The 27483-nt window shown below is 40.5% G+C and overlaps 1 protein-coding gene across 2 annotated transcripts in view; it reads left to right on the top strand.

The window, feature by feature from the left end:
- wdr11 (WD repeat domain 11) overlaps nt 1-27483 on the top strand; it is a 136706-nt gene that overhangs the window by 89908 nt on the left and 19315 nt on the right. For both annotated transcript variants that reach the window (XM_026279099.1, XM_026279100.1), the window contains exons 19-23: nt 14995-15166; nt 15571-15679; nt 20310-20372; nt 20653-20718; nt 24372-24561. In XM_026279099.1, the coding sequence (XP_026134884.1) occupies nt 14995-15166; nt 15571-15679; nt 20310-20372; nt 20653-20718; nt 24372-24561 (600 nt within the window). The remainder of the gene's footprint in view (nt 1-14994; nt 15167-15570; nt 15680-20309; nt 20373-20652; nt 20719-24371; nt 24562-27483) is intronic.

The following is a 27483-nucleotide window of genomic DNA, read 5'->3' on the forward strand; positions in this document are numbered from 1 at the left end:
CGCACATTTTCATTACGCAGAACACTTTAAGCGAGTCTTAATGTTAAAGAACTTCACTCAACAGATGTGTGTGTTCCGCGCAAACCAGCAAAAGGTAAAGATGCAAACATGTAGGACAAGTATCCGTGTCTAAGCTGATTATTAGCCTACTCTTGAACTGATTTGGTTTTTGAGAGACTGAGATGCGCAATGCTGCTGTTTGATTGGTGAGCGCGCTGTGCTTATTCATTCGTTTCACATCGTAGCCTAAGTTTTAATTCATTGCCCTTTAAATATATACAAATACTATAACGTGTATGATGTATTATTATAGGTAAAATTACTCTTGCAACGCTCTGATTTCTGAGAGATCTGTGTTTGATTTGCGCTCTTTTCACTCATAAAGTTTACATTCATTCACTTCTGGCGCTGATGCCCTGGCTCACCTGTTATCTAGCAAACACCAGACTGTGGTAGCTTCAGTTGAGTATTCAGGCAGAATTATTCCTTGTCCGTTTTTCGTTTTTTAAGCCATTAACCTTGCCATTCCGAATAAGGTATTCGGCTTCAGGCACAACCCTAATTATTACATTACATATTTTATTTTTACATGTAACATAGGTCATATAGTAACAGCTCCACGCAATATTGTAATTCTAAAATTCACATCGTACTTGCCAACACTTTGTATGCATTATGGTTAATACATGCTGGAGTAGTCGATTGTTTCCGACAGTGCTCGACTAGTCTATGCAAGCACTAGCACAGTATGACAAAAATATCGCTGTATTTATGTGCGCATGCCCAGTAGAGCCAAACCTACTGTATGACTTCTAGCTTTGCTGCGCGCATTTGTCACATCCCGAGCTTTGCTTGTGTCTGTGCACTGTGCCAAGGCATCAGTCATATACATTTTTGACCACAGACATGTCAGCAAAAGCAGCATTATAAAGTAAATAAAATGAAAATAAAGTACATACAAATAATTTGACCTTACAGCTCCAAACTCTGTTCTAGAGGGCCAGTGTCCTTTATAGTTTAGCTCCCAGGGTCGGACTGGGGGTAAAACCAGTTTGATTACCAGGCCCCAAAGGAAGAGAGGGCCCTTGAAAAGTATGAATCTGAAATATATTTTATTTTACCTGGATATTTTCATGAGTGGGGGGCATGGGGGCCAATCAGGACTGCCTAAGCATAGGGCCCGGGATCTTGTGAAACGCCCCTGTTAGCTTTAACTCTAATTATACACACTTGAACCAGCTAATCAAGCTCTTACTAGACACACTAATCTTCCAGGTGTGTTAAGGCCAGTTGGAGCTAAACTTTTCAGGACATTGGCCCTCCAGGATGTAGTTTGGAGACCCCTGTCCTACAGAGTTTTTACTTTGCACATGCTTTTGATCATTATAAATAATAAAGTCAAATTATTTTCTTAGAATAAGAGATATGCTGTCTCTCGCATCACATACATTATCAGTAGTTAGGTGTTAATGTGTGGTTTTGAAGAAGACCCTTTTTTCTCTCATTTGGACTCGGTCTTGACTTGGACTCGAAAATTTTGGACTTGACTTGGACTCGAACCTCTTTGGACTCGGTCTTGACTCGGTCTCGACTAGTCCTGGACTTGGACTTGACTTGGACTTGACAAAGCTGGACTTGACTACAGCTCTAGTATGTACATATATATTGTGTGCAAAAATTAAGTGTATACTAAGTATGTGTGTTAGATAAATAAAGTGTATGTGTATATAAATATAAAGTGTAGTGTGTTCGCAGTTATTGTCAGCTGTTCATTAGATGGATTGCCTGAGGGAAGAAACTGGTCCTGTGCCTGGTCGTTCTAGTGCTCAGTGCTCTGTAGCGTCGACCAGATGGCAACAGTTCAAAGAGGGAGTGTGCTGGATGTGAGGGGTCCAGAGTGATTTTGACAGCCCTTTTTCTCACTCTGGACAAGTACAGTTCTTGAATAGATGGGAGAGTTGAACCGATGATTCGCTCAGCAGTCCGGACTACCCTCTGTAGTAGGGGTGTCACGATTTTGATTTTAAATCGAAATCAATCGAAATTAAGTCACAGTCTCGAACTTCGAATTCAAAAATGGAATCGTCGATGCTGCCACGCCCCCATGTTGTATGACGGCAAATCAATGACAAAAATAACCGAGCATTCAACTGATGCTGGCGTGCGCGCTATAGGGCTTCCGCGAGAGGAAAACTGAATCGGATGCGAAGAAACGGGAGCCCGCGAGCTCATTTCAAACTCCCGCGCGCGCGTGACATGTACTCTGCGCGCAATAAAAGCCCTCGCGCAAACTGGAGCCCGCATGCTCATTCCCCACATCCTCGCGCTCGATTATCTCACCTCTGCTCGCGCGAACAATTTTATTTTTGTCAGTCGTGGGGCAGGGCTTGCTGTTTTAGTTGTTATGTCAAATGTCGTTAGTCAGTATTCGACGCCTGTTAGAAAATGAGTAATAATTCACTTGACTTGACCCATGTGTCAAACACAGACGAGGACACAGAGGATTCAGTGATAAGGTAGTTTAATGTGAATCAGAGGTTTCAGACACAGGTGAATCTTGACACGTGGATAGAACGGTGACAACACAACTTCCCTTATGGTGAACGGTGATCCAGATGGTGCTCAGATGAAGACGATGGGGACAGGAAGACTGACGAGGATGAAGAGGGTTCAAGAGTTCAGGTAGGTTTAATAATGGCGTTCAGGCAAGTGAGGAGATCGGTGCAAGACCAGACGATGAGTGATGGTGACTGATGGCTTTATATGTGGTTCTGGTGATGATGCACAGGAGTTCAGAATTCGGGTGATTGGGGACGAGTGGGTGTGGCGTAAGTGTCCGATTCCGGGAGTGTAGAAGGTGTGGCTGTGACAGTACCCCCTCCTCCACGGGCGGCTCCTGACGGCTGGGATCTTGTGCGACGACGGGGTCTACCTCGGCCACGGGGAGCGGGAGATGCACGTGAGCCGAGTCCCAGACCCTCTCGCTCTTTCGGAACCAGTGATCTACCGCTGGGACCTACGAGGGCTCACCTGACCATGGGAAGAGCGGAGGTTGGTATCCAAGGACACATTGGAAGGGGGTGAGCCCGGTGGTAGATTGCTGGAGGGAGTTCTGAGCGTATTCGGCCCAGGGTAGGTACTGGCTCCAACAGTCCTGGTTACGGTGGCAGTAAATCCTCAGGAACCTCCCCAGCTCCTGAATCTTACGCTCCGTCTGGCCGTTGGTCTGAGGATGGTATCCCGAGGAGAGACTGACGGACACCCCTAGAAGACGGAAGAAGGCTGACCAGACTCTAGAGATGAATTGGGGGCCTCTGTCGGAGACGATATCTTCTGGGATGCCAAAGTGACGGAAGACGTTGTGGAATAGTGCCTCTGCCGCTTCGAACGCAGTGGGGAGTCCTTTGAGAGGGATGAGTTTACATGATTTTGAAAACCTGTCGACCACTACCAGTACACAGGTGTAGCCTTGAGAGAGAGGGAGGTCAGTCATGAAATCAATGCCGATATGGGTCCATGGACGTTCAGGAATGGGCAGAGGCACCAGTTTACCTTCCGGGAGTCTTCTAGGGGTGTCTGCTATGGCGCAGATGGAGCATCCTTTGAGGTAGCCGACCGTATCCAGAGCCATCGATGGCCACCAGTAACGCTGTTGTAGGAGCGAGAGGGTCCGCCTCCTGCCTGGGTGTCCAGAGCCCGGAGAGGTGTGAGCTAAGTCCAGGAGGGTAATCCGATGTTGAGGGGGGACGAAGAGTTTCCCTTCTGGACCTCCCGGCGGAGCAGGGTGTTGAAGGTTTTCCTGTGCAATCAGATGATCAATACTCCACTGGATAGGACTAACTATCATGGCTGGAGGGAGGATTGGTTCTGGAGATTCGGGTTCGGGATCTGCTTGATGAAGACGGGAGAGGGCGTCGGCTCTATTGTTCTGGGAGCCAGGGCGATAGGTGACCTTGAAGTTGAATCTCGTGAAGAACAAGGCCCATCTAGCTTGGCGATGATTCAGTCTTTTGGCTTCACGGAGGTATTCCAGGTTCCGGTGGTCGGTTACCACCTCGAAAGGGAACTGGGCTCCCTCCAGCCAGTGACGCCATTCTTCCAGAGCCAGCTTAATGGCCAGTAGTTCATGGTTACCGATGTCATAATTCTGCTCCGCCGGGGATAGCTTCTTCGAGAAGAAGGCACATGGATGGAGTCGTGGTGGATTCCCCTGCCGCTGGGAGAGGACTGCTCCGACCCTGGTGGATGAGGCGTCCACTTCCACGATGAACTGGTGGCTGGGATCAGGGTGGATGAGGATTGGAGCGGTCTTGAAGGCTTGTTTGAGCAGGTGGAAAGCTTCAGTGGCCTCGGGGTTCCAGGACAGAGACTTGGGCCGGTTCCGGAGGAGAGAAGTTAGAGGGGAGCTGAGTAAACTGTAGTCCTTGATGAATCTTCGATAAAAGTTGGCAAAGCCCAGGAAGCGTTGAAGTTCTTTTATGGAGCCGGGTTGAGGCCAGTGTGTGATGGCGTCCACCTTCCCCTGGTCCATCTTCACGCCACATGGGTCGATGATGTAACCTAGGAACTGGACTGAGGGCGTATGGAACTCACATTTTTCGGATTTGAGGTAAAGGTGGTGTTCCCGGAGTTTTCGGAGTACGAGGATGACATGATGGATATGTTCTTGCTTGGATGTGGGGTAGATGAGGATTTCGTCGATGTAGACAATTACGAACTTGTTAAGGTAATCTCTGAAGACTTCATTCATGTAGTTTTGGAAGACTGATGGACTGTTGGATAACCCATACGGCATGACCCGGTATTCATAGTGCCCGGAAGGAGTGATGAAAGCGGTCTTCCATTCGTCCCCCTTCCGGATGCAGATTAGGTTGTAGGCGCTCCTCAAGTCCAGTTTCGTGAAGATCCTGGCTCCGCGTAGTTGTTCCAACGCCGCTGGGACCAGGGGAAGAGGATAACTGAATTTGACGGTTTGTGAATTGAGGTGGCGATAATCGATGCACGGCCTCAAGCCTCCGTCCTTCTTGGCCACGAAGAAGAAGCTGGAAGCGGCAGGGGAAGTAGATGGTCGGATGAACTTCTGAGCGAGGGCTTCCTGTATATACTCCTCCATGGCCTTCTGCTCCGGGATGGACAGGGGATAGATTCGTCCTTTAGGAAGGGTTGCTCCAGGCAGGAGGTCAATGGCGCAGTCCCATGGCCTATGAGGTGGTAGCTTCGTTGCCAACCGCTTACTGAACACATCCTGGAACGCCCGATATTCAGGAGGGATGATATGATCCATCTTCGTGTAGGGGCTCTCCACTGATGTGGACTGGACTGGTAGGGAAGACTTCCTTAAGGGAGGACTGACCTTGGGGATTTTAGCTGGAGGAGTGATGCAGGTATGATGGCAGGACATTCCCCATTTCAGGAACTCGCCAGTGGGCCAATGGATGTGAGGTTGGTGGAGGTTAAGCCAGGGGCGTCCCAGGATGATGTCTGCGGTGGATTCCTCCAGCACCATGAACGTGATGTCTTCTTCGTGCAGGAGTCCCACGCGGAGGATGATTGTGGGGGAGAAATAGTGGACACGACCCTTGCCCAGCGGCTTTCCCTGTATGGTGGTAACTTTGAGTTCGACAGGGCTTTGGTGATGTTTGGCGTTGAGACGAGTTAAGGTTTGCCGGTTGATGAAGTTCCCCGCCGAACCGGAGTCGATGAGGGCTTGTACTGAAACAGAAGAGCAAAGGTGTCTTAGAGTAACCCAGGTCTTAGTTAGATGAGCAGTTTGAGGAGGTATATGGATGGTACTCACCGCTGGGCGTGGAGGTCGAACTGGACAGGATGGTAAGAGGTGTCCATCTCCCCCACAATAGAGACATAGCCCGGCGTTGATCCTCCGCTGACGTTCCGATGCGGACAGATGGTGAGAGTCCACTTGCATGGGTTCAGGTGCTGGAGGAGCGACAGATGGTATAGCGGGCGGAGGAAGTACAGCGGGAGTGAGCGGATGACAGGCAGTGAGTCTCTGGGCAACTCGAATGGATTTCTGAATGAGATTCTCTAGTCCTAGTGAGTCTTCGTACACAACTATCAAACTTTGTATCTTGTCATTCAATCCGTGGCGATATGCTGTAATTAAGGCAGTTTCATTCCAGCCGCTTATGTAAGCGAGAGTACGGAAGCGTATGGCATAATCACTCACAGATTCATCTCTCTGTTGGTGAATGGTAAATAATTGGTCATGGACAGACAATGCAGAAGTTTGATGGCCAAAGACGGATTTTAACTGGGAACAGAAGTTAGTGACGGATCCAAGGGCAGGCGAGTTCGAGTCCCAGAGAGATTCAGCCCATTGGAGGGCCTTACCTGAGAGTAGGTTGATGATGAAGGCTACTCGACTGCGTTCGGAGGTGAATAAATGAGAGTTGGATTCCATATAGAGGGAACACTGGAGCAGGAACCCGCTGCAATCCTCCGCCGTGCCGCTGTATGTCGCTGGTTTGGCCATGGGACTCGCAGGGGCAACTGAAGAAGTGACCGGAGTTGTAGCGGTGTTTGAGTTGTTGACAGCCGGTGAAGAAGGGGGAGTTTGTTGCATCAGTGAGGACCGTACAGCATGAACCAGTTGCGTGAAGGGATCCGCGGTGCGGTCCTCGCCCGTGTCCGAAAAGCTCTGCATGCGGTCTGGTCTTCTGTCAGACACAGACGAGGACACAGAGGATTCAGTGATAAGGTAGTTTAATGTGAATCAGAGGTTTCAGACACAGGTGAATCTTGACACGTGGATAGAACGGTGACAACACAACTTCCCTTATGGTGAACGGTGATCCAGATGGTGCTCAGATGAAGACGATGGGGACAGGAAGACTGACGAGGATGAAGAGGGTTCAAGAGTTCAGGTAGCTTTAATAATGGCGTTCAGGCAAGTGAGGAGATCGGTGCAAGACCAGACGATGAGTGATGGTGACTGATGGCTTTATATGTGGTTCTGGTGATGATGCACAGGAGTTCAGAATTCGGGTGATTGGGGACGAGTGGGTGTGGCGTAAGTGTCCGATTCCGGGAGTGTAGAAGGTGTGGCTGTGACACCATGACTTCATCAGTGGACCAGATACATGCGAGTAATAATTTATTTTGCTTGTTTAATTTATTTTTGTCTTTAATGTAATTTAATGCATTGTTTATAGAGTAGATCTTTTGTAGATACTTGATTAACTGGAATTCTTCTGATTGCTAGTGATTGCAGTCTTGTAATAAGAGATACACATATTTTACAGACTGTAATGATGCACACACACACACACATACTGTACATACATACACACATGAGTATATATAATATATATAAATAAATCTAAATGAATGACAGTGAAGTGTTTAACAAGTGTTTTATCTTTAATCTTTTAAATAGATACGTCGTAATATTTGAAGGTTAGTTTAGTCATTTTTTATTGTTTTTGTTTTGTTATGAACTTGAATGTCATCTTTTGTGAAGAAGACTGCACTTACAAAAGAGAAACTGGATGGCAGTTTATTTTAAGTTTTCAATTGACTAAAGATATAAGTTATTGTTACATTATGTTGTTAATAAAAGTTTTAAATTTGACAGTGTAATGTGGTACATTGCAAACAAAGGTCAGATATTATATTACATAAAAGTCTAGTTTGAAAAATGACAATCTGTGCTTTAAAGAGAATAAATGTAAAAATCGAGAATCGAATCGAACCATTACCTTAGAATCGAAAATGCAATCGAATCGAGGATTTGGAGAATCGTGACACCCCTACTCTGTAATCTTCTGAAGTCAGATTTAGAAGCTGAGCTGAACCAGACAGTTACTGAAGTGCAGAGGATGGATTCAATGATGGTGGAGTAGAACTGTTTCAGCAGCTCCTGTGGCAGGTTAAACTTCCTCAGCTGGCGGAGGAAGTACAACCTTTGCTGGGCCTTTTTCACAATGGAGTCAATGTGAATGTCCCACTTCAGGTCCTGAGAGATGGTGGTGCCCAGGAACCCGAATGACTCCACTGCAGTCACAGTGCTGTTCATGATGGTGAGTGGGGGGAGTGCAGGGGGGTCTCTCCTGAAGTCCACGATCATCTCCACTGTTTTGAGCGTGTTAAGCTCCAGGTTGTTGAGACTGCACCAGACAGCCAGCTCTTTTACCTCCTGTCTGTAAGCAGACTCGTCACCGTCCTGAATGAGGCCGATGAGTGTGGTGTCGTCTGCAAACTTCAGGAGCTTGACAGAGGGGTCCTTAGATGTGCAATCGTTGGTGTACAGGGAGAAGAGCACAGCCCTGGGGAGCTCCGGTGCTGATTGTACGGGTGCTGGATGGGTATTTTCCCAGCCTCACTAGCTGCTGCCTGTCTGTCAGGAAGCTGTTGATCCACTGACAGATGGAGGTGGGTACAGAGAGCTGATTTAGTTTGGGCAGGAGGAGGTTTGGGATGATCGTGTTGAAGGCCGAGCTGAAGTCCACAAACAGGATCCTCACATAAGTCCCCGGTCTGTCTAGGTGTTGCAGAACATAATGCAGTCCAATGTTTACTGCATCATCCACAGACCTGTTTGCTCTGTAGGCAAACTGAAGAGGATCCAGCAAGGGTCCAGTGATGTCCTTCAGGTGGGCCAGCACCAGTTTTTCAAATGACTTCATGACTACAGACGTTAGAGCCACAGGCCTGTAGTCATTTAGTCCTGTAATTTTGGGTTTCTTAGGGATGGGGATGATGGTGGAACGTTTGAAGCATGAAGGGACTTCGCACAGCTCCAGCGATCTGTTGAAGATCTGTGTGAAGATGGGGGCCAGCTGGTCAGCACAGTATTTCAGACAGGCTGGTGTAACACAATCTGGACCTGGTGCTTTTTTCCTTTTCTGCTTCCGGAAGACCTGGCGCACCGCATCCTCGCTGATCTGAATTGCAGGTGCCCCACCTGAGAGGGGGGATGCAGGAGGTGTGAATGGTGAGAGTGCTTGATTGGAGAGGTGTTCAGGATGGGTTGCAGGAGCTGTTAATGGTGTGAACGGTTGTTTGGAGAGGCATTAGGGTCTGGTTGCAGGAGTTGTGAAGGGTGTGAATGGTTGTGTGGGGAGGCGTTCAGGGCAGGTGATGGGTGTTCTTTCAAACCTGCAGTAAAACTCATTCAGATCGTCTGCCAGTCGTTGATTCTCTACAGTGCTGGGGGGTGGTGTCTTGTAATTGGTGATCTTCTTTAGACTTTTCCACACTGATGCGGAGTCGTTGGAAGTGAACTGAGTCCTTATTTTTTCAGAATAATTCCTCTTTGCCACTTTGATCTCTTTTTCCAGTGTGTATTTAGCCTGTTTATACAAGACATTGTCCCCCTTCACGTAAGCATCTTCTTTGGCCTGACGGAGCTGTCTGAGTTTTGCAGTGAACCACGGTTTGTCATTATTGTAAATTAGTTGAGTCTTTGTAGGAATACACATATCCTCACAGAAACTGATATATGATGTTACGGTCTCTGTGAGTTCATCCAGATCGGTGGCAGCAGCTTCAAAAACACTCCAATCAGTGAGGTCAAAACAAGTTTGTAAATCCTGCTCTGCTTCATTAGTCCATCTTTTTACAGTCCTTGATACAGGTTTAGCTGATTTTAGTTTCTGCCAGTAGGACGGTATAAGATGAACCAGAAGGTGATCAGAACGTCCCAAAGCTGCTCGTGGAACAGAGTGAAATGCATCCTTTATTGTGGTGTAACAGTGATCTAATATATTACTGTCTCTTGTGGGACAAGTAACATGCTGTCTGTATTTTGGCAGTTCACGGGACAGATTGGCTTTATTAAAGTCCCCGAGAATGATTAAAACAGAGTCCGGGTGTTGTTGTTCTGTCTCTGTGATCTGATCAGCGAGTTTCTGTAAAGCTGAGCTCACATGAGCTTGCGGAGGGATGTAAACACTGACCAGAATGAACGAGTGAAACTCCTGCGGCGAATAGAACGGCTTGCAGTTAATGAAGAGTGTTTCGAGATTTGAGCAGCACATCTTCTTTAACACAGTTACATCTGTACACCACCGTTCATTGATGTAAAAGCATGTCCTGCCGCCGCGCGATTTCCCAGTTGATTCTGATTCGCGATCCGCTCTAAACAGCTGAAAGTCCGACAGATGGAGCGCGCTGTCCGGTATGGTGTCATTCAGCCAGGTTTCCGTGAAACACAGAGCAGCAGAGTGTGTGAAATCCTTATTTGTCCGAGAAAGCAGAAGGAGTTTGTCCGTTTTGTTGGGTAGAGAGCGGAGATTTGCCAGATGGATGCTAGGCAACGGCGTTCGAAATCCGCGCTTCCTGAGTCTGACGAGCGCTCCCGCTCGCTTCCCCCGTCTGCGCGTCCTGAAGCGCTTGATCAGCGCCGCCGCTCCTCCGATAACAACGTTCACTAAAACATCTGAATAATTGAAATCCGGAAAAATATCTTGTGGTGCGTTCTGCCGAATGTTCAGCAGTTCTTCCCTGGTGAAACTGATGGCAGGAATATAACTAAAGACAGGACAAACTAACAAAAACACAAAAACATATGCAGAGCTCGTCACGGAGGCAGCCATCCTGTATCGGCGCCAGCGTAAGGCATGTGGTTTAAAAGATGGCAAGCACATCTGTATGCAATACAGTTTCATTATTGTTCATTATTATCACAGCGGCTTACTATAAATAATTTGTGCAACCAAATCATGTTTTGCGCCAGTAATTGAAAAAGTTAATAGCGCAAGTGCCACCAGTGGAAAAGGTTAGTGTAGTTCCCTGCAATGGTATAAATAATTGTTAATATTATATTCAAAATAAGTGATATACATTTTAGACACAAAACTGTCAATATGGAATGTTTGCTCTGTTTGACTAACTATTGTTTTTATGACTTACAAGAAAGAATGTGAGGGCAAAATAAATGTATATAATTTTATGTTTGTAGTTTATTTTGAATATACAGTACAGACCAAAAGTTTGGAAACATTACTATTTTTAATGTTTTTGAAAGAAGTTTCTTCTGCTCATCAAGCCTGCATTTATTTGATCAAAATACAGAAAAATGTTTAATATTGTGATATATTATTACAATTTAAAATAATTGTTTTATATTTATTATACTTTAAATTTATTTCTGTGATGCAAAGCTGAATTTTTAGGAACATTATCACATGATCCTTTAGAAATCATTCTAATATGATGATTCATTATCAAAGTTGAAAACAGTTCGGTTGCTTAATATTTTTTCAGAACATAGGATACTTTTTTGGATACTTTGATGAATAAAAAGCAAAAAAAAAAAAAAAAGAAGCTATGTTTTTAAAATATAATTATTTTGTAAAAACGACATACACTACTGGTCAGTAATATGGGGTCAGTAATTTTTTTTCCTTTTTTTTTAAATAAAATCAATACTTTTAGTAAGATTTATATTATTAGAAAATATATTTTTTTCTTTTGAATAAATGCAGTTCTTGTTAACCTTTTATTCATCAAATATATTAGACAGCAGAACTGTTTCCAACACTCATAATAAATCAGAATATTAGAATGATTTCTAAATGATCATGTTATAGACTGGATGTTACATGTGGCACTGAAGGCTGGAGTAATGATGCTGAAAATTCAGCTTTGCATCACAGGAATAAATTATTTTTTTAAAGTATACTCAAATAGAAAACCTATTATTTTAAGCTGTAATAATATTTCACAATATTACTGTTTTTTCTGTATTTTTGATCAAATAAATGCAGGCTTGATGAGCAGAAGAAACTTCTTTCAAAAACATTAAAAATAGTAATCTTTCCAAACTTTTGGTCTGTACTGTATTTAATTAACCCACAAAATAATTTGAGTTTAAACAGTTTATGAGGAACAATCAAAGCTGACTTTCAAAGCTGAATTTTCAATTACACGATCCTTCAGAAATCCTTCAAATATTCAGATTTTCAAAAAAAAAAAAAAAAAAAAAAAAAAAATTGTTGTTATTATTATTATTAATGCTGAAAAAAGCTAAGAATATTTTTTCAAGTTTTTTTTTTTTATATATATAAATTGAAAGAACAGTATTGTAACATTCATCATATTAATCGTTTTTATTTATCATTGTGTGTGCTAAATAAAAGTTTTAAATAGAAAAAGTTTTAAAATTTTAAAATTAAAGTTTTAAAATTTCTATACTGACTCCAAGCTTTTGAATGGTATAGTGTATATTTAGTGTATATCTCGTGATTATGATTTGTACTACTAAATATGCAAATAATATTTGACCTTCTATCGTCTCAGTCTGTAAAGATGAGCTCTTGTCCTTCAAGGCAGCCTGAAGTAAACTTGTGTTACTAAATGACAATAATAACCCGAAACAAACTGTAGCACACTGTAACATGAAAAACTTGTATCGATGTTATTGGTTACTTCAGTCACACAAGCTTACATCAAGCTGCCTTGAAGGACAAGCGGACGAGGAAGATGACACCACGCTCCATGTCTCTGTCTCCTGAAAGCTCATCTTTACTGAGACATTCGAAGGTCAGAAATTATTTATATATTTAATAACACAAGGCACAACGTATTGCATACAAATCACCACAAGAGCTTTTTTTTTTTTTTTTTTTTTTTTTTTAATGCAGAGAACAAAAAAAAAAAAAAAAGAATAAAAAGAGGGCCAAAATCTAAACAAAATTAAACAAGGAGATCAAAGGCAGAGCAAATCTAACAGTCCTTATAGCTTTCTTATTAGACACTGAGATTACATTCAAATAGTTTTCCATTTCTTTTAGGTAAAGAAGACAGGTTTACAGTTGGAGAATTTGCATTTATGAATGTGAAATTTGTTGAGGATTTTTTTTTTTTTATTAATAACAAAACGTTATTAAAAAAATAAAAAAAAGTTAAAAAAAATACAAAAATAATTTGTAGGTTCGGAGTCATAATACCCAAATATGATGTTTTTCATATGTACTGTGAAGCCTGGCAAATCTTACAGTTGACAAACCAATATCATCCCAAAGTTTCATCCAGGCCTATCTAAAGGGTTAATGGTCCCACCTAGTGATAAACTGTAAAAATAACAAATGTTACCTCTTCCCAACAGGGAAAACCACCAATAATCAAGAATCTCACACACACACAAACACTATAATTTGCTGTTATATTAGCATCCACTGAACGACATCCCAAAGAGCACTTTGAGTCTAATGGAGTAATATTGTTGTAATATGGATGGTAATTCCTTTGTTTACGTGTCATTTCTTCTTGGACAGTATTGTTTGTATCCATTATGAAATAACTAAACGCTAAAAAAATTGGTTTGCTTCATATGTGAAGTTGGCAATTATAAAAGAGCAGAAGTCGTGATTTAAATAAATTAGGCAATAACTTGCCTGGTTTGGATGAATCTTTGTGATTTCTCTTTGTTTCATCAACTCAACATGTATGTGATGAAAGCATAGACTGTAAAGAAAGATGGACGATGTGTCTCCACTTCCCTCCACTATAGAAAAGTGAAGCCAATGCATCCTGAGTAAATTACGCCATTTAGAGCCTGAGCCTGTGCAGTAGAAATTAGTTTGGAACCTGAGTCTGCACAGTAGTGTCGTGAGGTGGAGCCACAGTATCAAACTCCCACAGACTCAATCAACCACAACAGGATGCCCCATTTTTACATCATCAAATTATTAGATAAAATCAAAGTTATCACAAAAAAAATAAAATAAAAAAATAACATATATCAGCATGATAACTAACTTAAATTTAAATTAGCATTTAAAAAAAAATGTGTTGTATGCTTGCTACAGCATACAACACAACAGGACACCACCTGACAGCATCCACTACGGCACCACAACCACTCCTTGAGGCACCAATAGCCAGGGAGGCACCAACAACCTTTTGAGCTAATTTACTTTAGCCATATGTTTAATTCTAAGTGTAAGTGCCACACCTCAAATTTAACATCATTCAGGGTAGGGGTGTAAGAAAATATCGATACACATGAGTATCGCAATATTTTGTTTGGCGGTACTGTATCTAGTCTTAATATGTTTCTCTAGTAATGGAGAATGAAAGAATTGTCCTCTAATTGCTGTTTCAGTGTACAAAGCTGAAGTGTGCAGTCATTTGAGCTTTTGTAGTAATGTCCAACGCGGGAATGTGTAACGGGCGCCGCCTTGGTTGAACCGCTTGCTGTGTCCCATGTGAAGAGGCTCATGCGGGGCGAGGCAGGCTGCAGGGTTGCCGGGTGGCTGCAGCTTTCTCTCATTTTGGGGGCGTATTGTGCAGTTGGGGTGGTGCTTGTGTCGTGGCTTAGGTGATTCCACGTGGAACATAAATACAAACTGAAAAACCTGTGAAAATCCAAGTGGAAATGTTCAACATCTTTATTTAGTTGTTTTACAATTCTTAAATTTTCTTCAGGAATCCTGTAAGCACTTACTTTTACATTGATATTAGCAGATGCAATTCTTTTATTCAGATAAAAATATTGTTGTTACACTTGTACACTTAAACTGTGAACCTTTAATCAGGGTCTAAAAATATATATGGTCTTTTTATAAAATACATTTTATACATATTATGCATTTAACTAAAAGATCCTGTAAGCACTTTAATTTATCCCCCTTTCCTCATACTGCAGAAAAAGTGGTTCAATAACGTTGACTGTTACAGGGACTGATTACTGCAAATGCAGATCCCATTGTGTTCTGGTTAAATAATTTGTATTTATTTATTTATTGCTAAGGTTTGCATACGGTGGTGTGTTCTCCTGAAAATATATCCTATTCCTTAAATAAGAGATATCCCAATATGTCGCCTTGCTTACAGTAACCCAATGCATTACAATGCATTGTGTCGCAACCCCTGTATCATGATATGTATCACACAGCCCTAATTCCTGGGATACTGGAGCCTATTCCAGCATCTTGGGCCACAGGTGGAGGAAACACCCTTGCACACAAACTCCACTTAGAAAGGCCTCCTAGCTTTCTTTAAAGATTATACTGTCATATACTTCTACAGGTGCAGATGGCGAGCAGCATCCGAGTGGGGCGCAATGTGAATTATAAGATTCTGGATATTGACTGGTGTACATCAGATAAAGTGGTGCTGGCATCAGATGATGGCTGTGTGAGAGTGCTGGAGATGGCCATGAAGTCTGCCAGTTATAGAATGGATGAGCAGGACCTGACGGGTAAGTTTTTAAAAACTGTCAGATTACAGAGTTCTAGTGTAAAAACTGTTGTGTAATTAATGCTAAATTTTGTGTTCTAGGGTTTGTGTACAACAGTTATAATTAGTTTAAATTTATAATGGAACCTTCTGGTTTTGGTTTAAAATACATATAAAAACGCAGAAAACAAGTGACCAGAAGACATTTAACATCCAAGATTGACAGATTTATCCCAAGTTTAAATTAAGTACAGTATAAGTTAATGGAAAGTCCCCAATTGGATATCTGATGAATGTGTTGAGGACTGCATTAATTATTGTGTTTGTATGCGCATACAGTATGCTTTGACATATTTTATTTTTCTCCCTATTGGTGTACAATAGACTTTTATCGTATATGTATGTATGTTCCTGTCTCTGTTTCAGATCCAGTATGGTGTCCTTATCTCCTATTGCCACGTGCTGCTTTCACACTGAAGGCCTTCCTTCTACTGCAGCCATGGTCCAACAAATTCACCATGGACATTACTCATGTGTATGTGACAGCTTCATAATTTCTTCACATCTGTATCCATTCAAAAGTCTTTCACAGCACATTTTATTCCAGTCTGTTGTTCTAGCTATTTCGTTGCTGGTGCTATTGACAAAATCTTACCTTTAGGCACTAAGGCTTTATTCCTAGACAAGCTAAAAAAAAAAGTAAAAAATATCCATAAAAGGAAACATCAGAACACCAGTACATTTGCACAGACTTATTACGGGAACCTGTACTTTCTTTTTGGTACTCAATGATTTTGGAGTTGATGGTTACATAACATAAAAAAAAAACATTATGCGATAACTGATCACGAAAGAATTAAAAAATCAAAATATATTATCCACTCTCCCTGTATATATTATTTCGATTTCTTTAAGTATAACAGTGTATTGGGTAAGATATACCCAAGATAATAATGAAATCAATTACTTAGTTTAATAAACAGTAAATATTGTCATTGAGCTCCATGGTTGACACCTTATGGGCATGCTGATCAAGCAGACAGTAATTAAGTGTGCATAGCAGTGACAGGAATAAGCGAACACTCTTTCCTTTGTGTGCATACCTAGTTTTATACACAAACATAACGGTGGCAATGGAGATTGCAAATGCCCCCATGTCAACAACATTAGCCGCTTTTCCACTGTCGGGCCAGTGCGAGCCAGGGCTTAAAACGGGACGTGCAGGGCTAATAGCCTCGGGCCAGTAGCACCGAGGCCAAAAAAAGTGCGGTGTTTCCACAGTCGAGCCTGAAGCTCCGCTGCGCCTCACTAAAACCCGCCCTCTACACGCCTCTCAGGAACAACTTCATGTAACCCCAAATGGTCACATTTAACATGTTTACTATGGTAACATTAATGCCTAGTGTGTATAGTCTTTTGCATCGCTTATAAATATTTATAAAATAAAAACAAAAAATATAAGCGCTAAAATAACAATAAAACGCTTATAAAAACAAAAACGCCCATACCCCAACAGGACCTCACCCCTATTTTGATAACTCCACCCCACACGTACATGCGACCCTGACAGCGACAATGGAAGAGTCTGCTTTTTTTATCTGCCATTTCCCGCTATCTGTAGTTGATCTTCTCATATCAATCCTGTGCACTCACTAGACACGCCCTTACTGCTAACTGGCTGTGAGAGTGTTTTGGAACTCAGTCCAACACTGGTCAAAAGCATTTTTCAAAAGTTACAAGTTCAAATTCAAATTAGGTACCTACTCAAACAGAATGTGATTTCAGCTTATGATTTTCTGTCTTGTGTAATCCGTCATGTTTAAAAAGGATCAAAAACCATAGAATTTACCCCACTTTGTGGAGCTTGATTTTTGCAGTGATTAACATGTTTCTTACATTATACGACTTGCTACAATTTGTTTAACCTTAACCTTACGCAATGCGAAGCCTTTTTCCTTCTCAAGCATATTTGGAAGATGTATCTGTGTCTATATTCCAGGATGACTATACCAAGAAACACTATGCCAAATTTGTGAAATAGTGGTTCAGTGAGAATTAGGTATACTTTCTTGTATGAATTGGCCACCAGAGAGTCCTGAGCTTAACCCTATCAAAAGTCTTTAGGATGTGCTGGAGTCAGCTTTACAGAGTGGTTTGACACTTGACTTTTTTTCTTTTTTTGAGCAAGCAGTGTAAAGTTGACTCTAGCCCATCCCAAATCCTTTCAATAGGAAGTCATCGTGGAATATGTACATTGGTATAGTACTGTGCAAAAGTCTTAGGCCTCTATTGCCCCCCCCCCCCCAAAAATGGTTTTAAGTCTGTTATTTATGTTTTGCTGTAGTGTGTCAGTAGGAAATATCATTTTACATTTACAAACATTATTTTTGGCTTTAAATGTCTGACAGCAGCCAGCGCTCCACACAGAGATCTGATATCATCATCATCCAGTCTTCCAGGAATGCCATGAAGAAACAAAACAAACGGAGAGACTAAATCCAGAAGAATTTTGCCAATGTCTCCAAAACACTTCAAGAAACCTGCAAAGCTACAGTACTGAGCAAAGTTGTAGGCACTTGTGTAAAAATGATGTAAAGTGAGGATGCTGTCAAAATACCACGCGGTGACCACATAAATATGCATAAAAAAAGAACACACTTGTGCATTGTTTTTCAGGTAGCTTTACAGGTAGGTTTCTTGAAGTGTCTTGGAGACATTGCCACAGTTCTTCTGGATTTAGTCTGTCTCAGTTTGTTCTTTGAGATTAGATCTCTGTGTGGAGCACTGGCTGCTGTCATACTCCTTGTGCAATCAAAAATCTCACTGGATTATTACAATTTATGGCAAAAATAATGTTTGGAAATGTAAACTGATTTTTACTACTGACACACTACAGCAAAATATAGAAATAACTGACTTAAAATCATTTTTTGTTGGTGAAAATACTAGTGACCTAAAACTTTTGCACAGTACTGTACATCTTCCAACATGGTTAGAGATAAAAATCTACGCACTGCAATATATGTTGAAGTGTGCCCCCTAAAAGCACAAGCACTCTAATCCCCCAGTTACTATGATCTAGAACCACCACTGATTGTCAATACCTGCAATAGCATAATAGCATATTGATTGAACTAGTATTATTCTGCTGTTCCCTGTAACAAATTGCTTCAACTGTTTTTTTTTTTTTTTTTAGGGTTCTCATGATTGTTGAAAATCTGGAAATATTATACCTTATGATATTTTGTCTACTAAATGTTGGAAATATTGCTCCTTTTGATTACTTGTGCAGAGTAAAACTTGCTCATAAGCCAGTTATTTCATAAGTGGTTAGAGTTTGTTTCATCACATCTGTTTTCAGTGTTGGGGAAAGTTACTTTTAAAAGTAATGCATTACAAGATTGCGTTACTCCCTAAAAAAGTAACTATTTACGTTTACATAGCTACTTTTTATGGAAAGTCATGCGTTATGTTACTTTTGCATTACTTTTTAGATATTTTTCTATTTATAGCAAATGTAAAAAAGTTTAATGAAAAAAGGTTGAAGGAAAAGTAAATTCACGTCTGTACAGTGGAACACAGGAGAGGAAGGTTCAACAATCTTCAGCAATAATAATATTTTTAAAAAACTATGAAGCACAGCTGTTAGTTTTCTAAAGTCATTTTTTGCATATTAGTATGGTTGAACTGGATCATAAAAGGCCAGCAGCAAAGACATTAGTTAATAAAATGGGATTAGATACTTTTTTTTTTTTTTTTTTTTTTTTTGCGAATGGGATGAATTAATACATATTAACATTTAGTCTAGAACTACATCATGTTCACAGTGCACACAACGCCTCTGTACTTCAGTTTTCTCCACATATGGGGACAAGAGACTTGTCAGTCAATAAATGGGAAAACAAAGTACCTAGCATTACTCTTGTTTTTTAAGAAAAAGAAACATTGTTTTCTTTTGTGATTTCATAATGCATGCATGGAGGCCTGTTCAGTCAAAGTTCAAAAACATGCATATCATCTGTTTTAAATGGAAATGTACCTTCTCAGGGATTTATGTATGACCCTTCATTTTGTATTTCGAGGCTAGGTTCTTCCTTGTTTATTATTATTGTTATTATCATTATCATCATCATAATCATCATCATTGTGCCATTTAGATCAAATTCATTGCAGGACAGTTTGGATAGATTTGCAGATTCCCCAGGGGGAAGTCCAAATTTGAATTTCCAGATCTGGAAAAAATCATGGAATTATGGAATTCAATATTTGTCCTTTATTTTTCCACCTATATATTGCTAATTTCAAGCAATATATTTACAAATTGATAAGTATAATAATAATAATAATTATTATTATTTACATTTATATAGCGCTTTTTCTAGACACTCAAAGCGCTTTACATAGACGGGGGGTATCTCCTCATCCACCACCTGTGTGCAGCATCCACCTGGATGATGCGACGGCAGCCATAGTGCGCCAGAACGCCCACCACACACCAGCTTACTGGTGGATAGGAGACAGAGTGATGAAGCCAATCGGTAGACATGGGGATTGTTAGAAAGCCATGATGGTCAGAGGCCAATGGGCGAATTTAGCCAGGATGCCGAGGTCACACCTCTACTCTTTCCGAAAGACATCCTGGGATTTTTAATGACCACAGAGAGTCAGGACCTCGGTTTAACGTCTCATCCGAAGGACGGTGCTTGTTGACAGTATAGTGTCCCCATCACTACACTGGGGCGCTAGGACCCACACAGACCACAGGGTGAGCACCCCCTGCTGGCCTCACTAGCACCTCTTCCAGCAGCAACCTAGTTTTCTCAGGAGGTCTCCCAGTATAATTATTTAACTCTATAAACTGAAACAAGTGCCTGAAATTCTGATAAATATCTCCCTCATTAATATTTATTTAATTATTTGATGATAAATGCCTGGAAAGGTCTTAGAAAAGTCATGGAAATTCTTTGGTCAATCAAACGGTGTGGCAATCCTTGTTTTGACAGTTTTGTTTAGTTAGTGTATTGTATTTTGATCTATCCCTATCACAATTTCAGAAGGTAGTAAAACATATTCTCATGTAACTACCATGCAAACTAGCCTTACATTGTACATCTAAACAGGCGAAAGATGAACTCATGGCTTGAATTCTGTGCTTCCATCCTTAGAGACTACATAGAAAAAAACGAAATCAAGGGACTGATCCAGGAACAGCTCAACTCTCTTTCTAAGTATGTATACTCCCAGAATAGAGCAGAACACTATTTCTACAATTATTCTATAATTCAAGGGAATTAATGTTTATTCAGGGAAATTAATTTCCAAATAAATACTTATAAATAAAAGCAAGGACAAAATTATCGTCAAATATCTTTTATATAATATTTGTTTTAAATGCTGATATGATGTTTTATTTAATTTTTGTTAATGTATTTTATTAGTAGTAGTAGTAGTAGTAGTGTTATCATCATAATAATTACCCTGAGCATGCATTATTCTCTTCCCACCCAGTGACATCAAAAGTGTTCTCCAGGATCCAAATCTGAACTTGCTACAACGCTGCCTCCTTGTGTCTCGGTAAGTGTCTATTCAGCAGTGTTTTGCACCATTTTAATTGAGAATGCATTTCAAATGATTTACAGGAGTGCACAGACTGGTCCTGAAACTCTTATTGTATTGGTTAAGATTTTCTGATTCTTTTTCAGTTCCACAGTCATAGGGTGTACTCACACTAGGTCCAGTACGCATGCAGTGTGAGTGCTAACCACGCTGGAGCATGGAACAGATAGTATGTTGTGTGCGCTACTGTCATCATTATGACCGCAAACATATTCTATTACTACTGCTACACTACACTTAAAAAATGTAATTCAGTCAAGTATATTTAGGTTTGTATTGGCTCTGGTTCTTACCTTATTGATTAACAGGAAATGTAGTTTGCGAGTAAAGCTGCAAATTATTTCATTAGCCTCAGCTATCTCTGTAATAATTTTCTGATACATAAAAGTGAAAATCAATCCACGTCATAAATTATAAATTAATTATTATTATTTATTCTGCAGAATATTTTCTGCATTATCTAATACATGAAGTAAGTGTGCTCCGACCCAGAAAGATTAGTGCAAGTGTGAGTGCAGACCAGCGGGGGAGTGAGGACCCCCCTCCTCACTCCCCCGCTGGTCTGCACTCACACTTGCACTAATCTTTCTGGGCCGGAGCACACTTAATCATAATCGTGTTCGGGCTCGGTTCAAGGCAAACCGTACCTAGTATGAGTACACCCATAGAGACCAAGCGGCAACCCCCGCTCTCTCTCATGAAAAAAATTACAGCCTGGTACAAAAAAATGATACTAATGATACTCATACTATTACAAACTTTATAAGCCCCACTTGTGATTAAGGGCATGATAAATTCCAGCTGTTGACTTCACATTGCTTTCATATGCAATTTTAACTCCCAATTTCCTATTCACAATCATTCTGATAGCTTGTAAAGGCAGCATCAGTTAAAAAAGACAAACAATGGTAGCTTTAGCAACATTAGCCTTACAGAGTGCAAAGAAGGTCTTTCAGAAAGGCAATTTGGAAAACTAACACATGATACTTATTTCTTCTGGAGGTGTAGCTGGATCACAAACAGATGGCACTGCTCCATCCTTCAGAAGAACCTTTGTGCAAAAACTGCTTTGCACTTACCATCATTCCCAAACCAGTCCAGTGTAAATGATTAGCGCAGACATAAACACATTTCGGTAGAGTTGAAGGAACATCTTCAAAAACAAAATGAATCCACCTCGTCTTCAGCAGCTCAGATTCCAGGAGTCAGTGGAGAGAGCTATGTGGATTCATACATCAAGCTACAGAACACCTAAAGCACTTGAGAGACATTCTCGTCAGTGCAGCATTAATGGACTGTGAACAGCTCGCTGTGTACTCGCTCAGGGTGGTTCTGTGTATAAACGGCATTGTCTTTCAACTTTCGTGGGTTTGGCCTGTGGCTAATTTGACTATATTAGCAGCAATACTGAAAACAGGTAGTTTGGAGACACTGCTTTTTACTTATGGAGATTAAAACAAAAGGAGTGGGTGGATTTTTATCATAATAGGGTGGTTGTGTATACACACTCCCAACACACATTTATGTCCAAGCAACATGTGAAAGTGAATTTTGCATAAATAGGTCCCCTTTAAGCAACAAGCTCCTACCTTTTTGCCAATTTTTGATGATTGCGAGTGATGCGTGGTGACAAGCTGCCAAGGTGGTGACGGCCTGGTCCGCACACTTTGACTTTAAAACTACGGGTTGACATCCCGGACACTTCGTAAATGTTTGGTAGAGACACATAACTTAGTACAATAGGCAGTCCACCAAGTTAGGAGTCTCCCACCCCGAAATATTCAGGCTCATGCACATGTCCTTCTGACACTAGGTGGCACTGTAAAAAAAAAAAAAAAAAGGGTAATTTTGGTTCATATTTCTAAAACTGAGATCGCTATAGTGTAAAAAAAAAATTATGAATCCTGAAGACTTTCATTTTCCTCTATAGTATTTTATTTTGTTTATTTTTAATTGTTTTGATTTGTCTTGGGGGAAAAAACAAACAAACATTCTTTTTCTAACTCATTCCAGACCATTGGTTCAATTTGTGTACTGTACATTTGTCAAAAAAAATTTATACTTCGAAGTGTAAGGGAAACTTAAAAATTTAGCTCAAAGGGCATTAATATTGATAATATTGATATTTATATGGAATTTTGCACACACATAATAAATAGCAATAATGGAGATATTTTAATTATTTATTAGTTTATGAATCTGTGTCTGCTGCAGTGATGAAGTTAACAATGCTGACTTACCATCTCCGCATCACAGTGGACTCGCCTTTGGAGAGAAATACACTTTCCATATGTATAACATAATCAGAGTATTTGTTTTTGATTTGAATCAGTTTGTTGCCTATATGCTGAATTTTGTTTTATTTTTATGACATACTCCAGTTTACAGAGACTGGGACTTGTTTTCTTTATTTTTTACAAAAGCACAATATTTTGTGGATATTGCAAGTGTACAGAAATAAAAGTAGATCCAATCTTATCAGGAAAAAAATGCAAATGATTGTGCCAGAACCTCCAACTCAAGCAGTAAGAATTCTAACATTATAGTATAAGGTCATATAAAGTTGAAACTACCTACATGTCTCGGTGTCAAATGATAAGTCATATTTGAAGTTGATAAATGATAGACCAATGTTTGTATTTCCTGCCTGATACTGCAATTACCTCAAGAACCAGCCATTAAGGATCTGTCCATTGGCGACTAACTGACTAATAAAATTTTGTTCAACTAAGCCTTTTCTTATTGACTAATGGTTAGTCGACTATTATTATAATTTTTTTTATATATATTTTTTTTATAAAAGTGCAGTCTGTAACGGCACTAGATTGACCACATTTTAAGCATCTCTTTTTTTCTCAGTAACCCACTTATGGTTCTGCTCAGGAGTGAAAGTCTGAAAAGTCACACTGACTTTACCTCTTTTCCAGCCTGAGCTGTATACTTTCAGTCATGCTTCTGCACCCTTCATCTGTGAGACTGCTTTAGCACTGTGTTGAATGCTGGATCTGGTGCTCAGCCAAGGATGGCACTCTAGGTCAACAACATGTGACTTGAATCGCTTATCTCTTTTGGAAGGAGAGCATTGATCTACTCTGCTGACCACTGCTGATTTACCTGAACTCCCAAGTTTTAAAAAATGGTGCCTTTCAAACTGTGCTATTGACGTCATAGTTTCCCTTGTTCATAGATAACCTGTCCAAAATGCTGTGAATACAGATGATGTACTGTATACGAGTGATACAAACAGTGCAGTGACCCAGTGCTATTATACTAAACAGCTTCACAAATGTTTTCCACAGTCAAGTCAAGTCACCTTTATTTATGTAGCTTTAAACAAAATACATTGCGTCAAAGCAACTGAACAACATTCATTAGGAAAACAGTGTGTCAATAATGCAAAATGACAGTTAAGGCAGTTCATCATTGAATTCAGTGATGTCATCTCTGTTCAGTTTAAATATTCAGTCCACATAATTAAATTTTTTCCACAACAATCAATGCCATATATAAAAAATAAAAAAAAGTGTGAAAATGTGTGTGTGACAGCTTCTTACTCTCTGACAGCAGGAAAAGCCTCATTCCTTTTTTTTTTTTTTTCTTTTTTTTATTAGGCTGTTTGGTGATGAATCAGACCTTCAGTTTTGGACAGTGGCTGCTCATTACATCCTGTCCTTTGCCCAGAGCTGCCAGCCCAGTGGATCTGCCCCAGAAGGCCGAACACCAACTGAGGGCCAACAGAGCACCCCTTTCAGCCACCTGGACATTTGCCACGACACCCTATGTGAAAGCTCTTTCTTCCAGGTATGAGCTGCTGACAGTTCTACTGAACAATACATGGTTATGGATATTATGGAAGAGAATATAATAGCCGAACCACCAACTAAAGAAGAATGCTCTGTGTCTTTGTACCGTTGCTTGGTCTTCACTCCATGTAAACCTCATGTCCTCAGTTACCACTACAGTGTGATGTTTTTAAATAATACTAATTGGAATATGTTGTATGTCAGGGATTATGTGTGGCCAAATTGTGGTTATTTTCATCAGTTACAACTCCTTAGCACAAGCTTTCTGCCCACTTCAAATCAGACACAGATATGAAGTAGTGCAGTAAGATCACATTTATTTGAATTAAAGAGCCACACAGATGGGAAATCAAAAATTACCTGTATTACAGTGTATGATGTAGCTGTCCATCTGTGTAAACAATGTGCAAATAATTAAACCAAAAAGTACACGATTTATAAAGTTATTGGCTTCTAAAGTAAGGAGTCGACTCTGAATCGCTAAAACAAGTCGTTATAGATTTCAAATCTTTTGCCCATCTCTATGTACGTCACTAGGAGCACTTTGCATAATAATCTCCGCCTACCGTGTTGGGAGAAACGGAACTCTGACCTGCCCCCACACCCCACACACACCCCCCACACACACACAGACGCTCTGGTTGGTGTGAGAGCATCATGTCGAGGAGACCGTTTGTTTTATTTTCACTGCCAAAGAATGGCACTGATGACTGCTTTTCTAATCTCGGTGAGTACAGTGGGATTTTCAAAGCGTTTGGCCATAAAAGATGGTTCATTACCAACTTTATTTAGAACAACGAGCATCTCCGAATCACAACGCGAAGTATGATTATGAAGTTATGTGTCTGTTTTCTCCCGAACGTCCTATCAGTATGTGTGCTGTCTGTAGCCTTTGTTTGTGCTGATCGCCATGTACAAACACGTCATTAAATTGAAGCGTAACTCCGTGAATACTCAACGAAGAGACAGGAGAGAGATATCTATAGAAAGCTTGACATGTCTACCTTAAAACTAAGCAAGTGCTGCTGAAAACAGATATTCTGTGATAAAGTAATCCATATGAAAACAACGCGATGTCTGTTTTTCATGTCTCCCTTCGTGTCCACACCCCCGCGCTGAACGCGCTATTCCGATTCAAACTGAAGCGCGCGGCTTGAATACACACAGAAGAAAAAGCAGCGAGACTGTTCAAGTTTTTTATTTTACTGTTTGCTTCGCGATGAGAGGAATAAGACATAATTCACCCCAAACAGATGCTAACGCATAGTTTACCGTGGAGGTGTGTGCGGAACAACCAATCAAACCTGACTATGTTAGTTGACCAATCAGAACACAGTATGCTACCGAAAGGTGGGGTTTAAGGAAACTGAATCTTTTGAACAGCTTCGCGCGAACCGTTTGGGGATCTCTGAGAATTGAGGTAATTTTAAAATGATATTTTGACAAAATGACAATGTTTTTTAACCTTGGATGGATTTTAACCTAATGTACAGGACTTATAAACAGTGATAGGAAGCTTAGAATATTCATCTTACTGGCTCTTGAATTATTCAATTTATTGAGGGAGAGAGAGATGACAGTTGTGTTTATGAATTACCTGTGTCTTCGTTTCTCTTTCTCCAAACAATGAAGCTGTGAGTTTACTATTTATTTTTTTATTTATTTTTTTAAATTGAAATTTTTTTTTACAAAAAAAGCGATGTACCGCTTTGTCGCTGGGGAATATTATGTAGCGATCCAGTATCTAAGCTTTTTGATTAAAGTCAAGGAGCAGCGCTGACAACAAGTTTCTGTGCTACTTGAATGTTTCTGTGATCTCTCTCTATCTCTCTATCTATCTCTCTCTCTCTCTCTCTCTCTCTCTCAGGTGAGATGGGTGTTTGTGTGTATCAATGAAAGCAGTCCATTAACCCTCTGGGGTCGTCAAATGTGGATACACGTTTTTGGCATCTTCTTCTGATAACACTGAAAAACTTATAGTCCACTTTCAGTTTTGATCATACAGATAAGAGCAATGCATCAATCAGATCTGTAAATGGTGTACTTTTACTTGTATACACACATAACCTCAACAAAACTTTGTGCATTTATAAAGTAAAGAAAAGACGGCTGTCTGCCGTCTTGGTCTGAGTGATCTTCATTAAGAAATGCATCATTAAAATTAACTGTAACTCAACAAATATGCAACAAAGAGACATGAGGTATATTTAGAAAGCTTGACATGTCTACATTTAAACTATGCAAGTCTTATCGAATACAAATATTCTGTGGTAAAGTAATCCATATGAAACCAACATGATGTCCAGTCTTTTACGTCTCCCTTCATTTCTTTTTTACAAAAAAAGCGATGTACCGCTTTGTCGCTGGGGAATATTATGTAGCGATCCAGTATCTAAGCTTTTTGATTAAAGTCAAGGAGCAGCGCTGACAACAAGTTTCTGTGCTACTTGAATGTTTCTGTGATCTCTCTCTATCTCTCTATCTATCTCTCTCTCTCTCTCTCTCTCTCTCTCAGGTGAGATGGGTGTTTGTGTGTATCAATGAAAGCAGTCCATTAACCCTCTGGGGTCGTCAAATGTGGATACACGTTTTTGGCATCTTCTTCTGATAACACTGAAAAACTTATAGTCCACTTTCAGTTTTGATCATACAGATAAGAGCAATGCATCAATCAGATCTGTAAATGGTGTACTTTTACTTGTATACACACATAACCTCAACAAAACTTTGTGCATTTATAAAGTAAAGAAAAGACGGCTGTCTGCCGTCTTGGTCTGAGTGATCTTCATTAAGAAATGCATCATTAAAATTAACTGTAACTCAACAAATATGCAACAAAGAGACATGAGGTATATTTAGAAAGCTTGACATGTCTACATTTAAACTATGCAAGTCTTATCGAATACAAATATTCTGTGGT

This window comes from Carassius auratus, chromosome 13, assembly GCF_003368295.1.
Source record: "Carassius auratus strain Wakin chromosome 13, ASM336829v1, whole genome shotgun sequence".
Lineage (NCBI taxonomy): Eukaryota > Metazoa > Chordata > Actinopteri > Cypriniformes > Cyprinidae > Carassius > Carassius auratus.